The 21,731-nt window shown below is 37.6% G+C and overlaps 1 protein-coding gene and 1 non-coding gene across 2 annotated transcripts in view; both read left to right on the top strand.

Moving 5' to 3' along the window:
- The window catches only part of IPO7 (importin 7), a 61,482-nt gene that overhangs the window by 28,978 nt on the left and 10,773 nt on the right, over positions 1-21,731 (top strand). Inside the window, exons 5-19 of the mRNA XM_012456690.3 lie at positions 2,102-2,258; positions 4,290-4,379; positions 6,730-6,824; positions 6,934-7,018; positions 9,209-9,343; positions 9,988-10,087; positions 11,434-11,510; positions 11,664-11,780; positions 14,975-15,064; positions 15,465-15,630; positions 16,072-16,232; positions 17,408-17,536; positions 19,739-19,805; positions 19,886-20,011; positions 20,787-20,884. Of these exons, the coding sequence (XP_012312113.1) occupies positions 2,102-2,258; positions 4,290-4,379; positions 6,730-6,824; positions 6,934-7,018; positions 9,209-9,343; positions 9,988-10,087; positions 11,434-11,510; positions 11,664-11,780; positions 14,975-15,064; positions 15,465-15,630; positions 16,072-16,232; positions 17,408-17,536; positions 19,739-19,805; positions 19,886-20,011; positions 20,787-20,884 (1,693 nt within the window). The remainder of the gene's footprint in view (positions 1-2,101; positions 2,259-4,289; positions 4,380-6,729; positions 6,825-6,933; positions 7,019-9,208; positions 9,344-9,987; positions 10,088-11,433; positions 11,511-11,663; positions 11,781-14,974; positions 15,065-15,464; positions 15,631-16,071; positions 16,233-17,407; positions 17,537-19,738; positions 19,806-19,885; positions 20,012-20,786; positions 20,885-21,731) is intronic.
- On the top strand, positions 15,207-15,388 carry LOC135270311 (small nucleolar RNA SNORA23). The gene has a single exon (XR_010338471.1). It is a non-coding gene; the product is annotated as a small nucleolar RNA SNORA23 (small nucleolar RNA).

The raw sequence follows: 21,731 nt of genomic DNA, 5'->3' as shown, positions 1-21,731 counted from the left end.
CCACTCAACTCCCAGTCCACTGTTCAGTGTATTGAGGGAGGCAGGAGAGAATACTTGACATAGAACAAGTATTTAAACTCTCTTAGGGAGGGTGATGGACCTATTGCATAGAGAAAGCTGCATAATTTAGTTCTCACTTTCAGTGTTTAAAGGGAATTTTGTGTATAAATGTATAATCAGATTGGAGAGTACAAATGGCTTTCTTTTATGAATTCTTATTTTATCAACTCAAAGCTATAGATAACATTTTTTAAATGTATGCTAAGTATAATTTCTTAGCACATTGAATTAATATTTGAAATAATTTGTCGGTAGATTGTGTTAATAGCTTTAGCAGTCATTGTTAATGTGAAATTCCTTTTTTGTATTTTTCATTCTTGGTGATTTACTTTGTTACTCATTTCACCTGGTAGGAAACAAACAAACAAACAAAATCTAACTTTTAAAAAGTCTCCCGTTATCATTTTTAAATGTACTCAGATACTTAGTTCTCGAATATACTCTCTCTTAAGGAAGAGGGATACCAATAAATAAAACTGGGATGTGCTATGGAAAACCAATTTAAAGCTGTTTTTATAATCATCTCTTCCAAAAAGATAAGCTGTGGCTCTTAGAATAATGATTTCTATAGTCAGTAATCTGTGTTTTGCAAATTTAGTCTTCCTATTGACTTTAATAATAGAAGTTGGGGCTGGGAGCAGTGGCTCAGCCTGTGATCCCAACACTTTGGGAAGCCAAGGCAGGCAAATCACTTGAGCCCAGGAGTTTGAGACCATCCTAGGCAACATAGTGGAACCCCGTCTCTACCTCTCTCCCTGCAAAAAAAAAAAATAATAACAATTAGCTGTGCATGATGGCACATGCCTGTAGTCACAGCTACTACTAAGAGGCTGAGGTGGGAGGATAGTTTGAGCCTGGGAGGTTGAGGCTGAGGTGAGCCATGATCACCACTGCACTCCAGCCTAGGTGACAGAGTAAGGCACTTTCTCAAAAAAAAAAAAAAAAAAGAAACTAGAATTGTTTTTGTGTAGTTATAACTTATAAATTTGATTGTTTGATTTTTATTTATTTATTTTTTTTTTGAGATGGAGTCTCTCTCCGTCACCCAGGCTGGAGTGTAGTGGCATGATCTTGGCTCATAATTGATAGCTTGTTGGTCACATTTTGTTGCCCTATGGGTTAATAGAAGAATTTCTGGTTTATGATGCTTTTTGAAATAAAATATTTTCTGCTTTATACATGCCACTTCTGCCTTAATGCTCTTGGTATGTAAATTACTTAAGGATGGTAATATATAATCAGTTTTATTTCTTTATCATCTGCTACTATTTATACAAATATAATCAAATACTTCCTAACCAGTTTAGAAAAAGAATAATATTAGAACAAAACCGTAAAAAGAAAGCATCTTGGATAAAACCTTGAGTAAAGATTATCCAGTTTTTTCTGAACATTTATTATGAGATCAGTAACCTTGGATTTCAGTTGCCCAGGTTCATGACTAACTATAATACTGAGAAAGATAGTTAATTTCTGTGCCTCAGTTTCTTAAACTATAAAAGTGAGAATGCTCATGTGGGCCTTGAAGATTATTGACCTCATTATACATGTTCAGAAAATACTGGATAATTTCTCAAGGTTTTATTCAAGATGCTTTCTTTTTTTTTTTTTCAGATGGAGTTTCAGGCTGGGGTGCAATGGTGTGGTCTTGACTCACCGCAACCTCTATCTCCTGGGTTCGAGCAGTTCTCCTGCCTCAGCCTCCCAAGTAGCTGGGATTACAGGCATGCACCACCACACCCGGCTAATTTTTGTATTTTTAGTAGAGACGGGGTTTCTCTTTGTTGGTCAGACTGGTCTCGAACTCCTGACTTCAAGTGAACCACCAGCCTCAGCTTCCCAAAGTGCTGGGATTACAGGCTTGAGCCACTGCACCCGGCTAAGATGCTTTCGTTTTATGGTTTTGTTCTAGATATTTTTCTTTTTCTAAATTGGGTAGGAAGTATTTGATTATATTTGTGTAAATAAATGCATAGTTTAATATATATATAAAGTTGTGGAAATAAATTCTTACAGAATTAGTTTGTATTCCTACTCAAAGGTATAAAAAGCCAGAGGAGCGGAGTCCATTGGTAGCAGCAATGCAGCATTTTCTGCCAGTTCTAAAGGATCGTTTTATCCAGCTTCTTTCTGACCAGTCTGATCAGTCTGTCCTCATCCAGAAACAAATATTCAAGATCTTCTATGCTCTTGTTCAGGTAATTTCTACAGAGCAGTTTTTATATATAAAAAGTTAGTCTGCCATTTACCATATTAAACATTAACAAGAATTTCAGCATTTGAATAATAGTTACATTTGAAAATCTACATTAAATGGGTGATTTTCTAGCAAAATATAAATTATGAAAATAATGTCTAAACAAGCATACGTCCCCAAATACGTAGATAACCATAATAAATCTTAAACTGCAAACGAGCAACGTCAAATTCTCTTAAGCTATTTACTACAACCAAATTAGTCATTTTAGGAAGTATCTTTCACCTTACAAGAATTAATGAATCTAGTCCAGGCACAGTGGCTCACTCCTGTAATCCCAGTACTTTGGCAGGCTGAGGCAGGCGGATCACCTGAAGTCAGGAGTTCAAGACAAGCCTGACCAACATGGAGAAAACCCCATCTCTACTAAAAATTCAGAAAAATTAGCCAGGCACAGTGGCACATGCCTATAATCCTGCCTGCTTGGGAGACAGAGGCAGGAGAATAGCTTGAACCCGGGAGGCGGAGGCTGCGGTGAGCCAAGATCGCACCATTGCACTCCAGCCTGGGCAAACAGAGCAAAACTCTGTCTCAAAAAAAAAGGAAAGAAAGAAAAAGAAAAGAATTTTTGAATTTGAAAACCCATTACTTGATTACAGTTGAAATCTAACACATACTCTGATATGCAAGATATACATAGATTGTCTCAATAAATACAGAACCTATTCCTAAACTTGTCACAAAAACACTATATCTATGGGCTTTACTGGCACACAGTAATGGGTTTTATTATTTCTGTATGTTGCTCTGAATTTTTCTAGGATAAAAGATAGCCACTAAAGAAATGGTTGGGTCAGTATTCGCAGTGAAATGTAATTACTTATAAAGCAGATTTTTAAAAATCAGGTAAATTCTGGTTCTTTTTGTACCATGTACCGTAGAAGGGTTTATCTCATCTACCAAGACCTTTGGTCCAAGTCATACCATTACATTTAAAAATCTCATTTAAATGGATCAGAGCCAGGCACAGTGGCTCACACCTGTAAGCCTGTAATCCCAGTTACTCTGGAGGCTGAGGTGGGAGGATTGCTTGAAGCCAAGAGTTCAAGGCTGTAGTCCATCCTGACAGAGCGAGACCTGGTCCCTAAAAAAAAAAAAGAAAGGAAGAAAGATCTAGGATTTCACCTCCACTGAGATACTTGCCTAACTCTGTTGCTTGGTTGGATTTTTCATGTCTTTGCTAGATCTTTAAAGACATTCAAGTATCTCCCACTCTGAATCTAAGGGTACCTTAATGCCATTCTGTTGGACTCTTAAGTGATTCTTTCAAGTAATTTGAATCAACACTAGTCTTTTCAATATTTTTTCTAACTGGTAGGATCATAACTTTTGGATTAAATAGTAGGTCTTTTTGAAAACTATCATAGGGCATACAGAATAAGACAAAATAGTCTATCAACTCATTCTTTGAGACTAGCATACCCTATTATAAAAATATAGCCCCGTCTCACTTGTGAAAATAGATGTCCTAAAATCCCAAATTGGATATCTATTTTATTGGCCTACTGAGAGAGGATTTATTCCAGGAATACAAGAATGGATCAATAGTAAGAATTTATTTTTGTAATTAACCCTTATATCACATTAAGATAGAGACCTGTAACCATCTTTATGGATGTCAGATAAAGCATTTTATAAAAGTAAATAACCATGTCTGCTTTGAAGAAAATAAACAACTGTAAGAATCCTAGAATAGAATCTTTCTTAGCTTACTGAAATGTGTTCATTAGACGTCTGCGATAGATACCATACCTTACAGTGAAAATAAGATACCCCAGTAAAATGGCTATATGGCAGGGATGCCCAGTCACCGTGTACCATTATAGATAACAAGCAAAGAAGTGTGTCTGTGTACTAAAAGCAGGAAATGTGGATTGAATGAAATACTTTTGGTAGGTATTGTGAAGAATAAAAAGAAGTGGGATTTTCTTTAGCAAAGATTTTGAAATTTTAATTCTTGACTTTTATTTAGTATACACTACCACTGGAACTGATAAATCAACAGAACCTGACAGAATGGATAGAAATTTTAAAGACTGTTGTGAACAGGGATGTACCTAATGTAAGTTTCTGTATGTTCTCTTATATTACTAAATATATTTAATGGTCTTTTGAAGACTAACTGGTGTTTCCTGTAACATTCTCTATGAACTTTTATAATTTGTGATGTATTTTTTTCAAGATTAGAGATAGCTTTCCATTTGTTTACATATGCATTACATATGTACATTTACTTAGTGTAAAAAGTTGTAAACGGTGATTTTTTTTTATATATTACAGGTTAAGCACTTCTGTTATCCTTTTATTTCATCCTAAATCTTCTATTTCTTCTCAGTTCTTAAATTAAGAGCTCATAGCTAGCTTTTAGCCTAGTTAATTTGTCAGATGCCCACATACAGAGGAAGAACTTGATTTATGAGTTGGCCAACTATATAGTTATGTTATCTTTTCTGAATAACTTTATTGAGAAATAACTCACCTACCATAAAATTTACTCTTTTGAAGTACAACTTGGTAGTTTTTAGTACATTTAGAGTTATCCAGCTGTGTTATTTTTATAATCAAATTTTTAAAAATTATTATTTTTCTTTATAATCTAGTTTTCTAGAGAGATAGGGGAATTTGCAGATTACTGAATACCCAGTGTTTTTTTTTTTTTAAGACGTAGTCTCTCCCTCTGTCACCCAGACTATAGTGCAGTGTTACAATCTTGGCTCACTGCAACCTCTGCATCCTGGGTTCAAGCAATTCTCTGCCTCAGCTTCTGAGTAGCTGGGGTTACAGGCGCCTGCCACAATGCCTGGGTAATTTTTGTATTTTTAGTAGAGGCAGGGTTTCACCATCTTGGCCAGTCTGGTCTTGAACTCCTGACCTTATGAGCCACTGCGTCTGGCTGACCCAGTGTATTTCAAGCACTGTTATTAATATGTACTTATTTAACCCTCAAAATTCCTTCTAGGAGGGTTATGTAATTTGTCCAATATAATACTGTTAATCACATAAGTGAGTCCAAAGTCCTATTTTGTAGTTTAATTTTTCTTTTAAAGATTTGTTTCAGAAGATTTACAAACGATGCAAAAGAAACAACACTTCTACACACTCCACAGGAAACTAGTTTGGTGTATATTTTTCTGTGTACATTTAATAAATATAAAATACAACTTTTTTGTTTTGTTTTTGTTTTTCCTTTACCCAGAGCATGAAATAAAATACAACTTTTAAAGGTCTCACATACATATTCTGCACCTTTTTGTGGTATAATTTATAATCTGTGCACCAATTATAAATAAGCAGTTCAGTGAGTTATCACAATTATTTGTACCCATGTAACCATCACCTCAGAATGTTTGCTTCATGGCTGGTTCTAGTCATCTCTGCCATCATCTCATTTCCCGCACAATAGATTTCGTCTATTTTAGAACTTAATAAGTAATCTTTTGTTGCTGGCTTCTTTCACTTAATATATTTATAAGATTCTTTCATGTTGTATAGTGGTAGTTTATTCTTTTTTATTGCTAAGCCCATTGTATAGATATATCACAACATCTGGATGCTGATGGACATCCAGATAGTTTTGCTTTTTCAGTATTATAGATAACGCTATGAACATTCTTACGTGTCTTTTTATGGTTACATGTTTTTTACACTCTTGTATAAGTATCAAAGAAAGGAATTGGGTCATAGGGAAGGTGTATGTTTAACTTTGCAAGTAACTTCCACAGTGACTGTAGCATTGCTCTCACTAGCGATGTATGAGAGTATTCAATTGCTCTGTATATTCACTCCCTTATCCTACTTAAAAAATGTCATGGATGTCTTAGGTCAATGTATAATGATCCAGTTCCTTCTTTCAGTGGTTGTGTAGTAGTCTTTTATGGATGTTACATAATTAAACATTCCCTTATTAATGAATGTTCAGGTTCTTGCCAGTTTTTTACCATTACAAATAGTATTATAATTAATATTCTTATACACAAATTCTTGTGCGTTTATACTTACATATCTGGAACTAGATTTCTGAAATGATGTTTCTCATACTCTTTTTATTATAAAATATACTGACTTTGATTAAGCTACAATTGTCATGGCCTTGACTATACTATTTAGATCTTGACTAAAATGTTTGGTTTTAAGCTTGTAGAAGAATTTTAAGAAGCATGTCTTTTATAACCAACTAGTGAAGCAGTGAGGATGTCTCTTGGATTTAACTAGGGTTAATACTTTTCCAAGTCTAACCTTCTATTATGAAAGGCCAACATTAGAGAAGCATTCATATTTTTGTCAATCTGTTTTCATCTCATGCTGTTCCTCCTATGTTGTATTCTCTCTATCATTAAATAAGTATCTTTTTTTTTCTTTATTTGACATCCCTGAGACTGTGTAATTTACAATAAATAAGTATCTTTTCAAAGGAAACACTTCAAGTTGAAGAAGATGATCGGCCTGAGTTACCATGGTGGAAATGCAAGAAGTGGGCCTTACATATTTTAGCAAGGCTTTTTGAAAGGTAATCTTATCCATATATGGTGATTTAATTAATTTTTTAAGGTTTTGCTTTTATAAGTCCTGGCATAAAACATTATAAAGAAACAATGGGCATTTTGATGTTCTTTTAGATATGGAAGCCCTGGCAATGTTTCCAAAGAGTATAATGAATTTGCTGAAGTATTTCTGAAGGCATTTGCTGTTGGTGTCCAGCAAGTAAGTCTGTTACTGGTTTTTCTAAGTGGAAACATGGCATCTTTAAGTTAATTTCTGTCTTGTTTATTTCTGGTTTCTTTGGTATCTAAAGAGTTCACGTTTGGACCCTATAGCAGGGCAGATCTCAAACATTTTTGGTCTCAGGATCTCTTAATGTTTAAATTACTAAAGATACCATTGGGTTCTTATGTGAGTTATACCCAGTGATATTTATCACATTAGAAATTAAAAACAAATCATTAAAAAATAGTAACAGGCTTGTTACATATTAACAGAAACTTTTTTTTTTTTTGAAAGACAGAGTTTTGCTCTTGTTGCCTAGGCTGGAGTGCAATGGTGCAATCTTGGCTCACCACAACCTTTGCTCCTGAGTTTAAGTGATTCTCTTGCCTCAGCCTCCCGAGCAGCTGGGATTACAGGCATGCACCACCATGCCTGGCTAATTTTGCATTGTATTTTCAGTAGAGATGGGGTTTCTCTATGTTGGTCAGGCTGGTATAGCCCGCCTCAGCCTCCCAAAGTGCTGGAATTACAGGCGTGAGTCACCGCCTTCAGCCTAGTTACAGAATTCTAATTTTTTTTTTTTTTTGAGATGGAGTCTTGCTCTGTTCTCTAGGCTGGAGTGCAATGGTGCTACCTTGGCTTACTGCAACCTCTGCCCACTGGGTTCAAGTGATTTTCGTGTCTAAGCCGCCTGAGTAGCTGGGATTACAGGTGCCCGCCACCATACCCAGCTCATTTTTGTATTTTTAGTAGAGATGGGATTTTATCATATTGGCCAGGCTGGTTTCAAACTCCTGACCTTAAGTGATCTGTGCACTTCGGACTCCTAAAGTGCCGGAATTATAGCCGTGAGCTGCCATGCCCAGCCCACAATTCAAATTTTTGCTTGAAACCTCAAATTTAACACCGGTAACATACTGTCAGCAATTTTCCTTAAAATAATGGGTTCGTTTTATTCATTTTTGAGAAAAAATCTGCCATATTCATAGTCTAAATAACTATTGTCTTTTAGTTGTTCTTTTAAGCATAAAATAGTGTTTCGTGGAATAAGTGACTATTTCAGCTTGCAACTCAATCTCTTACCAAGTGTTGTAACCATTGTACTTTGATATGTAGTAGAACAACTATCTGTATACTTCTTACTGAATAATCATAATTTTTCTTCTCATCAAAGTTATTCTTAAGGAAAACTTGTTCTGTAAGAATATGGGTATAAAGAGGCTGGTGGCTCACACCTGTAATCCCAGCACTTTGCAAGGCCAAGGCAGGTGGATCACCTGCAATCAGGAGTTCGAGACCAACCTGGCCAACATAGCGAAACCCCTGTCTCTACTAAAAATACAAAAATTAACTGGGCGTGGTGGTGCTCACCCATAGTCCCAGCTACTAGGGAGGCTGAGGCAGGAGAATCGCTTGAACCCAGGAGACAGAGGTTGCAGTGAGCTGAGATTGTGCCACCGCACTCCAGCCTGGGCAGCAAGGCGAGGTGCTATCTCAAAAAAAAAAAAAAAGAATACAGGGACTTTAATATCATACTGTCTGTATTCAAATAAGGCACCACAACATTTAACACTGTGGTTTTGTACCATTGATACAAATATTTATTTACTCAAAACCCAGCATTTTTAAAGAAAGCAGACAACATCATTACGAAAGTAGCTTTAACCTAGTAGATCCTCTGAAATAGTCTTGGGGACCACTAGAGGTTTGTGGACTATAAGTACCAGTGTTCTGAAACATGAATTAGAATTAGAACTATTGACAGATGCTAAATAGGCAGTTAACTGCTTTGGGTGCAGTTTTTCTAGAAGACGGCTTTAACAAGATAGGGCTTTCTCTAAATACTGTAGTTTTTCAATAGGTAGCATGTGGGCCAGGTGTGGTGGCTTACACCTGTAATCCCAGCACTTAGGGAGGCTGAGACAGGAGGATTGCTTGAGGCTAGGTATTCAAGACCAGCCTGGCAACATAGTGAGCCACTGTCTTTAGCAAAGAAAAAAAAAAAAGATATCATATACTTTTCTATTTATTCTTAATCAGAAATGAGTTGAATTATTTTTAACAGAATGCGGTTGTTTTTCTTGATGACCAGGGCATTAAGATATATGTTAACTGTTTTGACTGGCTTGTGAGTGGTTGAAATTTCTATTTGGACGTTGATTTTTGATTGAAAAATTTTTTTCCAAGGTTTTATTGAAGGTGTTATATCAGTACAAGGAGAAGCAATATATGGCTCCTCGAGTTTTACAACAGACATTAAATTATATTAATCAAGGAGTTTCTCATGCTCTCACCTGGAAGAATCTGAAGCCCCATATACAAGTAATAATTTATCTGAAATGTTTTTATAGCAAATATAATAGAAATAACATCAATTGCCATAAAGGTTGAAAACTTGCATGTTTGTTGAGTTGTGTTACTTAGTTTACTTCTGGTGGTTGTTTTGAGAGTATAGCAGAAAAAGGAGACAGAACACTCTGACATAAAGTTATGAGAGATATTTTGTGACTATCCAACTTAACTTTTAATCTAAAACTGTTATCTTCAAACTTGCTTTAAGTTCTTACTCTTGGTCTATGATTACATTTTATCATGTAATTTGGAGTAACCAAGGGACTTTATTTCACCGGATTAGTTTCTAGCATAAGTGGCTTATCTCCTATTTCTATGAATAATTTATTTGCTTTATTTAGAGCTGTAGAATTTTATAGACTTACATATGTGCATATTTTTAGGATACTTATTTGCAGCATACATTCACTTATCTTGTAATTACTTGTTACAGAGAGGGGAAGTACATGTAGTTAGATAGTTGATCTTAGAACACATTAAATGCATTACTAAAGTTTGATATTAAGCTTTAAAATTAATATCATAGTGTTACTTTGGTTTTAATACTTAGAGGAAATTTGAAGGTTTAAATTTGAAAACTGATGGCTACTGTTTTCTTAACTTTTAAATTGCAGGGCATTATCCAAGACGTTATTTTTCCATTGATGTGCTATACAGATGCTGATGAAGAACTTTGGCAAGAAGACCCTTACGAATATATACGCATGAAGTTTGGTAAGAAATATTCACCTTTTTTAGAAACAAAAAAAAAGTCAGTAAGATTAGAGTGATTGTGTGTAGCCAACCTATGGGGTATTAGGTATCTTCTTTATTTTTTATTTTTTGAGACGAGTTTCACTCTTGTCACCCAGGCTTGAGTGCAGTGGCCCAATCTTGGCTCACTGTATCCTCTGCCTCCTAGGTTCAAGTGATTCTCCTGCCTCAGTCTCCCAAGTAGCTGGGATTACAGGCGCCTGTCATCACGCCCAGCTGATTTTTTGTGTTTTTAGTAGAGATGGGGTTTCATCATGTTGGCCAGACTGGTCTCAAATTCCTAACCTCAGGTGATCCATCTGCCTTGGCCTCCCAAAGTGCTGGGATTACAGGTGTGATCCACCACACCACGCCCAGCCCTTTGTTGTTTTAATGTAATTGATCCCATGTGTAGTCCTTTTTGGGGCTATTCGTTTTGGGGACCATTCATTATTGATAATCATCTTATTTTTAGCAGACACAAATTCAATACTGTTAAGCTTCTATTACTGAATGCCAAAACTGTTAGATATTCAAGATTACACCTCAACACTAAATGTCTCAAGTATACTTTCGGATCTTATGTTGGTCATCATATGTGTGGGAAATGAGAAAACACATTGAAAGCTGGAGTCACATGAAGTCCCTGCACAGAACTAAAGAACTGTAATTTGGCTAATAATGTGGAGTACTGGTCCTTTCTCTTACCAGATCATCTGTGCTTTTTGCAGCTTGTACTTCTGTGATGCTATTGTGAAAATTCTCACATCAGTAGTGTTTCATACATATAATTTAAACTGCTAAGTTCTGGGTTAAAAAAGAAAAATGAAAAACTATTAGGAGGAATTGGTGGATTAACATTTAATTTGTACAGGTCAGGTGTGGTGGCTAATGCCTATAATCCCAACACATTGGGAGGCTGAAGTGGGCAGATCGTTTGAGGTCAGGAGTTCAAGTCCAGCCTGGCCAATATGGTGAAACCCCATCTCTACTAAAAGTACCAAAATTTTAGCTGGGTGTGGTGGCAGGCACCTGTAATCCAGCTACATGAGAGGCTGAGGCAAGAGAATCGCTTGAACCTAGTAGTTGGAGGTTACAGTGAGCCGAGATTGCCCCACTGCACTCCAGCCTAGGTGACACAGTGAGATTCCATCTCCAAACAAACAAAAACACTTAATTTGTATGGGAAAGACATGGAATTGTGCTTTTGCAAAATTACATGGGAATCTGGGATCATTTTCATACCTTAGGTAAAGATTAAGCATGTTTTTTAATGCTTTTGTGAAGAAATTAATGTTTATTGTCTTAATTTTAAACTTGTTCTCTAGATGTGTTTGAAGATTTCATTTCTCCTACCACTGCTGCCCAGACACTTTTGTTTACAGCCTGTAGTAAGAGGAAAGAGGTAGGCTTATTTAATGTTTAGGTAACTTTTCCTACATTATTTAAAATTTATTCAACTATGCACTCAGTTTTAAATGTCATGTGAGTCATTTTGTTAGTGTTTTTTAAGTACTGTTGGCCTATTCAATAATAGTGCTTTTCTTTTTTAATCTAGGTACTGCAAAAGACTATGGGATTTTGTTACCAGATTCTTACAGAACCAAATGCTGACCCTCGAAAAAAAGATGGAGCCCTGCATATGATTGGCTCTTTAGCTGAAATACTTCTGAAGGTATTCTTTAGTGTATTTGTATGTGCTTGAGTGTGCAAGTAGTTTTTTTGTTTTGTTTTTGTTTATTTATTTATTTTTGTTTTTTAGTTTTTTTGGTGTGTGCAAGTAGTTTTTAAAAATAAAAAACCAGCCAGGCACAGTGGCTCACTTCTGTAATCCTAGCACTTTGGGATGCTAAGGTGAGCAGATTGCTTGGGCCTAGAAGTTTGAGACCAGCCTGGGCAACATACTGAGACCCCCATCTTTATAAAAATAAAAAATACGCTGGGTCAGTTGGCTCATGCCTGTAATCCCAGCACTTTGGGAGGCCGAAGAGGGCAGATTGCTTGAGGTCAGGAGTTTGAGACCAGCCTGGCCAACATGGCAAAACCCCATCTCTACTAAAAATACAAAAATTAGCTGGCCGTGCTAGCGCATGCCTGTAATCCCAGCTACTCGGGAGGTTGAGGCAGGAGAATCACTTGAACCCTGGAGGTGGAGGCCGCAGTGAGCCAAGGTCATGCCACTGCACTCCACACTCTAGCCCAAGCTACAGAGACTTGGTCTCAATAAAAAAAATTAACAGCCTTATGGGGTGTACAACTCAGTAGTTTTTATTATTCACAGTTGTGTAACTATCACCCTCAGAAGAAATTGTGTATTCATTGGCAGTCACTCTACATTTCACCACAAATCTCCCAGCCCTAGGCTACCTATAGTCCACATTTGTTCTATGGATTTGTTTATTCTGGACATTTTATATAAATGGAGTCATAATATAGAGTCCTTTCTGGGTGACTTCTTTCATTTAGCATAATGTTTCCAAGGATTACCCATGTTGTAGCATGTTTCAGTACTTTTTTTGTTTCGTTGCCAAATTATATTTCATTATATTAATAAACCAGATTTTATTCATTCATTAGTTGCTTCTATTTTCTGGCTACTACAAATGTTGCTGTGAATATTCATGTTTAAGTTTTTTTGTTTGTTTTTGAGACAGAGTCTTGCTCTGTTGCCCAGGCTGGAGTACAGTGGCACAATGTCAGCTCATGCAACTACGCCTCCTGGGTTTCCTGCCTTAGTCTCCAGAGTAGCTGAAATTACAGGCACCTGCCACCACACCTGGCTAATTTTTGTATTTTTGGTAGAGATGGGGTTTCACCATATTGGCCAGGCTGGTCTTGAACTCCTGACCTTGTGATCTGCCTGCGTTGGTCTCCCAAAGCGCTGGGATTACAGGTGTGAGCCACTAGGCCTGGCCCATGTTTAAGTTTGTTTTTTTTTTTTTTAAAGATGGGGTTTCACCATGTTGGCCAGGCTGGTCTTAAACTCCTGACTTCAGGTGATCCACCTGCCTCGGTCTCCCAAAGTGCTGAGATTACAGGCGTGAGCCACCGCGCCCAGCCCACGTTTAAGTTTTTATGTGGATGTATGTTTTTCATTTTTCATGGGTATATACCTATGAGTATGAATTGCTGGTCATAATTTGAGAAACCAGGACCATTTTCCAGTGTCACTGTACCATTTATATTTCTACCAGCAGTGTATTTTGATTTTAGCCATCCTGATGAACGTGAATTAGTATCTCTTTGTGGCTTTGAAGCTTTTCATGTGTTTATTGTCCATTTGTATATTTTTAGAGACTATTGATTCAAACTGCTTACTCCCATCCCACCCTGCCACTTTTTTTGTTTTGAAATGGAGTCTTGCTCTGTTGCCCAGGCTGGAATACAGTGGCGAGATCTCGGTTCACTGCAGCTTCTGGTCTCCTGGGTTCAAGCGATTCTCCTGCTTCGGCCTCCCAAGTAGCAGCATTTTTTTTTTTCACCCAGGCTGGAGTGCAGTGGCGTGATCACTGCTCACTGCAACCTCCACCTCCCGGGTTCAAGTGATTCTTGTGCTTCAGGCGCCTGCAACCATGCCCAGCTAATTTTTTTTTTTTTTTGAGATGGAGTCTCACTCCAGTCCACGCTGGAGTTCCAGTGACACAATCTCAGATCACTGCAACCTCTGCCTCGAGGGTTCAAGTGATTCCCCTGCCTCAGCCTCCCAAGTAGCTGAGACTACAGGCATGTGCCACCACACCCAGCTAATTTTTTGTATTTTTAGTAGAGACGGGGTTTTATCATGTTAGCCAGGATGATCTGGATCTCCTGGCCTCAGGTGATCCACTTGCCTTGGCCTCCCAAAGTGCCAGGATTACAGGTGTGAGCCACTGCACCCAGCCATCTTTCATCTTTTCTGTACCTGTTCACCCATCCTTCTCTTACTTTATGAAGTATATATTAAAGACATTCTAATCATTTGTTGTATAGGAGGCTGGGAATTAAGTGAGTTCTCTTGGTACATTCGAGTATCTTGTTTATCTGTTCTTCTTTCACTCAGCTTCTCTTAGTGGTAATATTTTAAATAGGTAGGCACAGTTATCATGAACATGAAATTCATTTTGGTATGTTACTATCAACTAGTCTATGGATCTTTTTTAAATTTCACGAGATTTACCACTGTGTCCTTTTTTCTGTTCCATAACCCTGTCTAGGGTCTCACATTGCACTTAGTTGTCATATCTGATTATGTAAGTGGTGATATATAAGTGGCTTAGGTTTTTAATGTTTATTTAATGTGCAGTTTAAGGAACTCTTCCAAAAAGCTTCTTAGCACTTAGAAAATACTCAACTTGAATATTGAGAGTGCCTTTTTAGAGAAACACTTGAACCCAGGAGGTGGAGGTTGCAGTGAGCCGAGATTGTGCCACTTCATTCTAGACTGGGTGAGAGTGAGAGACTCCGTCTCAAAAAAAAAAAAAAAAGTAGCACCTTTTTAGATAGCCAGTTTATTAGTTTCAAAGCAGGATTTTTTTTTCACATCATGTTAGCTAGAAACTTTACCAGAGAGGTTTTTTTCCTTCTAAAAGTTTCGTAAGAAATAAAATTCGTAAGGTGACAAAATTAAGCAAACTTAAATCAGTCAGACACTATTGCTTTTAAGATTTGGCATTAAGGCTTTCTAATCAAGGAATGTGAAAACATGTCAATGTGTTCAGTGGTTTTTGGTGGTGAAGTTCTGGAATAAGAAAATTGGTTGTGGATCCTGGGATTCAAAAAATGAGAATATGTTGTGGAGTTAATAGTCATTTTTAACAGTATTAATCTATTTGGAAATTGAGATGATTGTATTTGGAACTGTATCAAAATAATTGTTGTTTGTATTTACAGAAAAAGATCTATAAAGATCAGATGGAATACATGTTGCAGAATCATGTATTCCCTCTCTTCAGCAGTGAACTAGGCTACATGAGAGCAAGGGTATGTTTTAAAGCTGCATTATTTATATACTTCTGTCTTGTAATGAATGACTCTGTGGACTTTATATTGAAACTTGTAAATGTTCACTTTGAAGGCTGTGATTTATTTTAGGTTTCTGTTTAATGTACATGATTACATGGCTGCTATAATGTGTGCATAGCTTTCATCTGTGTCTGGTAGCAGTGTCTGTCTGTGTTTTGCATTCAGATCTTGCTATCCACACAAATGTCATGCAGCCAAAGACTAACTTGGGATCATAGTACTGGTCTAGTGTTGTCTCTGGACACATCTACCACTGGCCAGCCTCCAAAGTCCCATACACAGAACTCAGGGATTAGAGATTAGCTTGGGGGAATTTAAGGCAAGGTATCTACACTAACTCACTGTATTTTTACAAAAGGCTTGCTGGGTGCTTCACTATTTTTGTGAAGTGAAGTTCAAAAGTGATCAGAACCTTCAAACAGCCTTAGAGCTAACAAGAAGATGTCTGATTGATGATAGAGAAATGCCTGTGAAAGTGGAAGCTGCCATTGCCCTTCAAGTATTGATCAGCAATCAAGAAAAAGGTAAAGGATTTGTATGTCAAGAAAACTGAATGTTGGCCAGGTGTGGTGGGTCACGCCTGTAATCTTAGCATTTTTGTAGGCTGAGGCATGAAGAACGCTTGAAGCCAGGTGTTCAAGACCAGCCTGGGCAACATCGCCACAAGAAATTTTTTCAAAATTAACTGGATATTGTGGCATGTACCTGTAGTCCCAGCTACTTGGGAGTCTGAGACAGCAGGATCACTTGAGCCCAGCAGTTCAAGGCTGCAGTGTTCTGTGATTGCTGCTGCCCTCCAGCCTGGGCAACAGAGCAAACCCCTGCCTCTTATTAAAAAAAAAAATAGTAATGAGTGTCTTTATGCCTGATTGTAAAAAGGCATAATCCTAGAAACTTGGCATACTTCCTTTTTTACATGAAAGTACTTTTTAAAAAAGCTCATTGATACACTCCTTCTCTTACAGCTAAAGAATATATCACACCATTCATCAGACCTGTAATGCAGGCTCTTCTTCATATTATAAGAGAAACAGAAAATGATGACCTTACCAATGTAATTCAGAAAATGATCTGTGAATATAGTGAAGAAGTTACTCCTATTGCGGTGGAAATGACACAACATTTGGTATGCTGTTTGAACCTATCATTTTTGCAAGCATTTTAATTTAGCTCTCAGTATGTTCCAGATTGTGTCACAAGTGGCTTACCTTACCTTATAGCAGCGGTCCCCAACCTTTTTGGCACCTGGGACTGGTTTTGTGGAAGATAATTTTTCCACAGATGGTCCAGGGGAGATGGCTTTGGGATGAAACTGTTCCCCATCTTATCAGGCAGTGGTTTCTCATGAGGAATGTGCAACCTAGATCCTCGAATGCATATTTCACAGTAGAGTTCGTGCTCCTATGAGAATCTCTGGCAGTAATACTCACTCACCTGCCATTTACCTACTGGTCCTAACAGGCCATGGATTGGTACCAGTCTGCGGCCTGGGGATTAGGGATCCCTGCCTTATAGCAATACTTGATAGACATTACTGTGTAGTACATAAAGCCCTTGACAGATACTTAACTTACTTAATTCTAACACAATTGTGTGCAAGAATTATTCCGTTCTACAGAGAAAATGTGAGATACAAAATGGTTAAGTTAATTACCTAAGCTAGACAGGGTGGCGGTGGGATTCTTACATGGGCCTTCATAGTAGTTGTTCTTTTTTTTTTTTTTAAATATAAATAGAGATGGGGTGTCACCATGTTGGCCAGGCTGGTCTCGAACTCCTGCCCTCAGGTGATCCACCCAAAGTCCTGGGATTACAGGCGTAAGCCACCTCGCCCGGCCCATAGTAGTTGTTCTTAACCTCAGGCATGACTATCTGTGGAGAGGCCTGGAATGCTCAGAATAATCGATTGAATATTACAAAAGATAAATCAGTAACCCCCTTGATGATTAAATATACTTTTATTTGGGCGTTGTCAAGTGCTAATGAGCAATACTAATGAAAATTATTCACAATATTAAGTACTTTTTATACCTTGCCTCACTTAGTCCTCACACATTGTCTATGAAATCCCCGAAGTAGCATGCAGAAAAGGTCAAGAGAGGTCAAGTAACTTGTTTAAGGTCACCCAATGAGTAGACCATTTGATTATAAAGCTTAAGCTCTTTATTATCATTAATCAATTTGGAGACATTGATTTGTTGTGGTATCCCAATGAGAACATTCTAAAAATTAAAAGTCTTAGACCAAAACATATTTATAATGCCTCAATGACAAACTTGAGTTATATTCTCTGTAATCTAGGCAATGACATTTAACCAAGTAATCCAGACGGGGCCAGATGAAGAAGGTAGTGATGACAAAGCAGTTACTGCTATGGGAATTCTGAATACAATTGACACACTTCTTAGTGTAGTTGAAGATCATAAAGAGGTAAGAAGATGATCCAGTGTTGCAGTTTTTCAAGCCATTTTATGCTTTTTGGAGGGCTGTAATATGTCTCTGGCTGTCTCATGTACCTTGTTACCATTTTCCTTTTTATAAAGATAAGATTGGTGCCTTATATTTTAAGTTCTAAAGCATTAGTAGAAGGAATAGGAAGCAAGTATTTGTTTTACTAACTTAGGGCCCAGGATTTTGGCTCCTCATTATGTTTTCTCATATCCAGAAGGATGGTAGTTCCCAGGAAAAATATATTTTTCTTAATTTTCTTTTTATTTGTTTGAAAAATTTTGGTGAAATACACATAGCATAAAATTGACAATCCTAATCATTTCTAAGTATACAGTTCACTGATATTAAGTATATTCACATTGTTAACGCAGCCATCACTACCATCTTCATAGTTCTCTTCCACTTGTCTTTTGGAAAAGTAAATTGTAATAATGGATTTTGTGTGTGTGTGTGTGTGTGTGAGAGTCTCGCTCTGTTGCCCAGGCTGGAGCACAGTGGCATGATCTCAGCTCACTACAACTTCTGCCTCCTGGGTTCAAGCAATTCTTCTGCCTCAGCCTCCTGAGCTGCTGGGATTACAGGCACCTGCCACCCCGCCTGGCTGATCTTTGTATTTTTAGTAGAAACAGGGTTTCATCATGTTGGCCAGCCTGGTCTTGAACTCCTGACCTAGGTAATCCACCTGCCTTGGCCTCCCAAAGTGCTGGGATTACAGGTGCGAGCCACAATGCCCAGCCGCCCAATAATGGATTTTTAAAAATGGAATTACTTAAAACATACAGAAAAGAGTAAAAAACAAGAAAACTATAACGAATACTTCATTACATTTTTAACACTTAAAATATTTCTTTTATGTTAAGAAAAACTATTTCGGGGCGGGCGCAGTGGCTCATGGCTGTAATCCCATCACTTTGGGAGGCCATGTTGGGCGGATGACTCGAAGCCAGGAGTTTGAGACCAACCTGGCCAACATGGTGAAACCTCATTTCTACTAATAATACAAAAATTAGCCAGGTGTGCTGACAGGCGCCTGTAGTCCCAGCTACTGAGGAGGTTGAGGCAGAAGAATCGCCTTTATCCAGGAGGTCGAGGTTGCAGTGAGCCAAGATTGCACCACTGCACTCCAGCCTGGGTGAAAGAGCAAGAGAAAGAGAGACAAAAACAATTTCAGATACATTCTTCCCATAGAAGTAACACTGTCATGAATTTGGTGTTTATAATTCCAATGCAGATGCTTGTAATGTATGTGTTGTCTATAAATTATATGTTTTCAGCAAGTTGCCTTTTGCAGCATGAAGTTTTTTTACTTAACTTACTGTTTTTTGAGACAGACTCTTCCTTTGTCGCCTAGACAGGAGGGCAGTGACACTATTTCAGCTCACTGCAAATTTTGCCTTCCAGGCCCAGGCCTCAGGCTCCCAAATAGCTAGGAGTCCAGGCACCCACCATCATACCCGGCTATTTTTTGTATTTTTAGTAGAGACAGGGTTTCACCATGTTGGCCAAGCTGGCTGCAAACTCCTGACCTCAGGTGATCCACCCGCCTTGGCCTCCCAAAGTGCTGGGATTACAGGCATGAGCCACTGTGCGTGACCGACTCCTGCATTTTCATAGTTGTTTTCGTTTTTTGAGAATGTTGTTTTTTCCTTTTTAGGTAAATTAAGCTGGCCATTCCTTGTGTTTTTCTCATCGTAATGGTATTTCATTCCTTTTTTTTTTTTTTTTTTGAGGTGGAGTCTGGCCCAGGCCGGAGTACAATGACACGATCTCAGCTTACTGCAATCTCACCTCCCGGGTTCAAGCCATTCTCCTGCCTCAGCCTCCTGAGTACGAGATTATGGGCACCCACGACTGTGCCTGGCTAATTTTTGTATTTTTTATAGAGACAGGGTTTCGCCATGTTGGTCAGGTTGGTGTCAAACTCCTGACCTTAGGTGAGCTGCCCACCTTGTCCTCCCAAAGTGCTGGGATTACAGGATCAGCCACCACACCCAGCCTTCATTACATTTTTATCTGAGATCACAGTTTCATAATGTCTAAGTCATTTTAAAACAAAGACTTAAGGTCATTTCTTCACAATATTGACTTTATATTTAAGTGTACTGAATTATAGTATGCATTATCTTACTAAGTCATTCAGTGGGCTGTAGTTGCATTTGATTTTTTTTTCTTCTCTTTTAGATAACCCAACAGCTTGAGGGAATCTGCTTACAAGTCATTGGTACTGTTTTACAACAGCATGTCTTAGGTATTATACTTCTGATTGTGCTAAGAATCTAGTGCTATTTTGCATAACCATTTTACTAATGACTTAGTTTTCTCTTTTAGAATTCTATGAGGAGATCTTCTCTTTAGCGCATAGTTTGACATGTCAACAAGTGTCTCCACAGATGTGGCAGCTACTGCCCCTTGTATTTGAAGTCTTTCAGCAAGATGGCTTTGATTACTTTACAGGTGAGTCAAATCAGCATGGAAATACTGAGGGTTTTCCCTGCTTTATTTGTAGCTTATCATTTGAACGTACACTTTTGAATGTTCGGGACTGCTTCATTGTTCAGAAAAGTTATCAGTAGAAGTTAATGCTCACTGGTGATGCGTGGTATTGATTTCTCTTATAAAATTTAGTTATAATTTTAAGTTTATTCTTTGTAAACACACATACCCACACACCCCCTCATAATCTTCATATATATTTAAATAAATGTGTATAATTTTTATGTTTAACTAAATGCAAAGAAAATCACTTTAATAATAGGTTCATTTCTGCATTAAATTATAAATGAATGTATTTTAATTAAAAGTGAATGTTAAGGTCAGGCATAGTGTGTCACGCCTGTAATGCCAGCACTTTGGGAAGGTGAGAGAGCACTTCAGTCCAGTAATTCTCGATCAGCCTGGGCTATTGGTCAGACCCTATTGGTCTCTAAAAAAAAACTTATAAAAATTAAGTGGGCATGGTGGGGTGTGCCCAGAGTCCCAGCTACCTGGGAGGCTGAGGTTGGAGGATCACCTGAGTCCAGGATTTTGGGGTTACAGTGAGCTTTAATCTCACCACTGCACTCCATCCTGAGCAACAGAGAGTGTCCCCCCGCAAAAATAAAAATAAAAAGTGAATGTTAGAGACAAAATGGTCTCATAGATTTGCCTTTTTCTAAGGAAATTTTTCAAAAGTAAAGATAAAGCATTTGTATTAGTAAAGATGTGTAATTGATGTTTTTTATTAATATAGATATGATGCCCCTCCTTCATAACTATGTAACAGTTGATACAGACACTCTTCTGTCTGATACCAAGTATCTTGAAATGATATACAGTATGTGCAAAAAGGTAGGTCATTTTTATATATCAGATTTCATGAGGCTTCTGCTATAAAATGTATGAAATTTTGAAGACTCATGTGGTACCACATTGTAGTAAACATGGATCTGACAGAATTAAGGGCTTTAAAAATGAAAAGTCATTGGTCCCTAGATGCCACAGTTTTGATAATTTTGTGTGCCCTCTGACACGGAATTCGTTTTTGAATTTTAGAGTGCCCGGAGTTTAACTAACATAGTCTTTTGGAATCAAAAGCAGGAAAGAATCAAGAACTCGAGAGATTTTTAAACGGTTTAGGAATGGATAGAGATGTTTTATAAAGGAAAAGCTTAGCGACTGTGGGTTTACAAGAAATAGGGGATGAATGTCCCCTTTTAGTTTTGGTTGGGGAAACAAATAGTTAAACTGGGTTCCATCAATATCAAAGTCAGTGTCATTGGTCGCATTTGAATTTCTAGCAATATCTGTTTCAGGTCATTAGAAAATGATTTGCTCCATGAAGTTTTTAGATTTCTTTCACTCATCTCTCCCCTCTGAACAGGAAGTCACACATAATTATCTGGTTATGTTCGTCATTGTTTACTGCCAATTATATTGTTTATATTAATATTCTGGGAATGGAGATATACCTATACTATTTATATTTCTATTCCTGAACACTTAATCATTTACACTCATCTAGTGTTCACTAGCCTTCAAGTCCATGTTTGTTTCTGTCTGGAGTTTGTAGGGCAACAGTTGCCCTCAACAGGCTGCCTCTTCCTCTCTCCATTTCTCCCTCGCCTACTGTTTGTTTACATCTTAGGTTTTTGTAGTTCTTTACATGAGAAAGGTTAGGTGTTTTAGCTACCACCTG

Source organism: Aotus nancymaae, unplaced genomic scaffold, assembly GCF_030222135.1.
Source record: "Aotus nancymaae isolate 86718 unplaced genomic scaffold, 86718_ANA_hifiasm-v0.15.2.pri h1tg000059l, whole genome shotgun sequence".
NCBI lineage: Eukaryota > Metazoa > Chordata > Mammalia > Primates > Aotidae > Aotus > Aotus nancymaae.
This window is presented reverse-complemented; position numbering and strand designations above follow the sequence as displayed.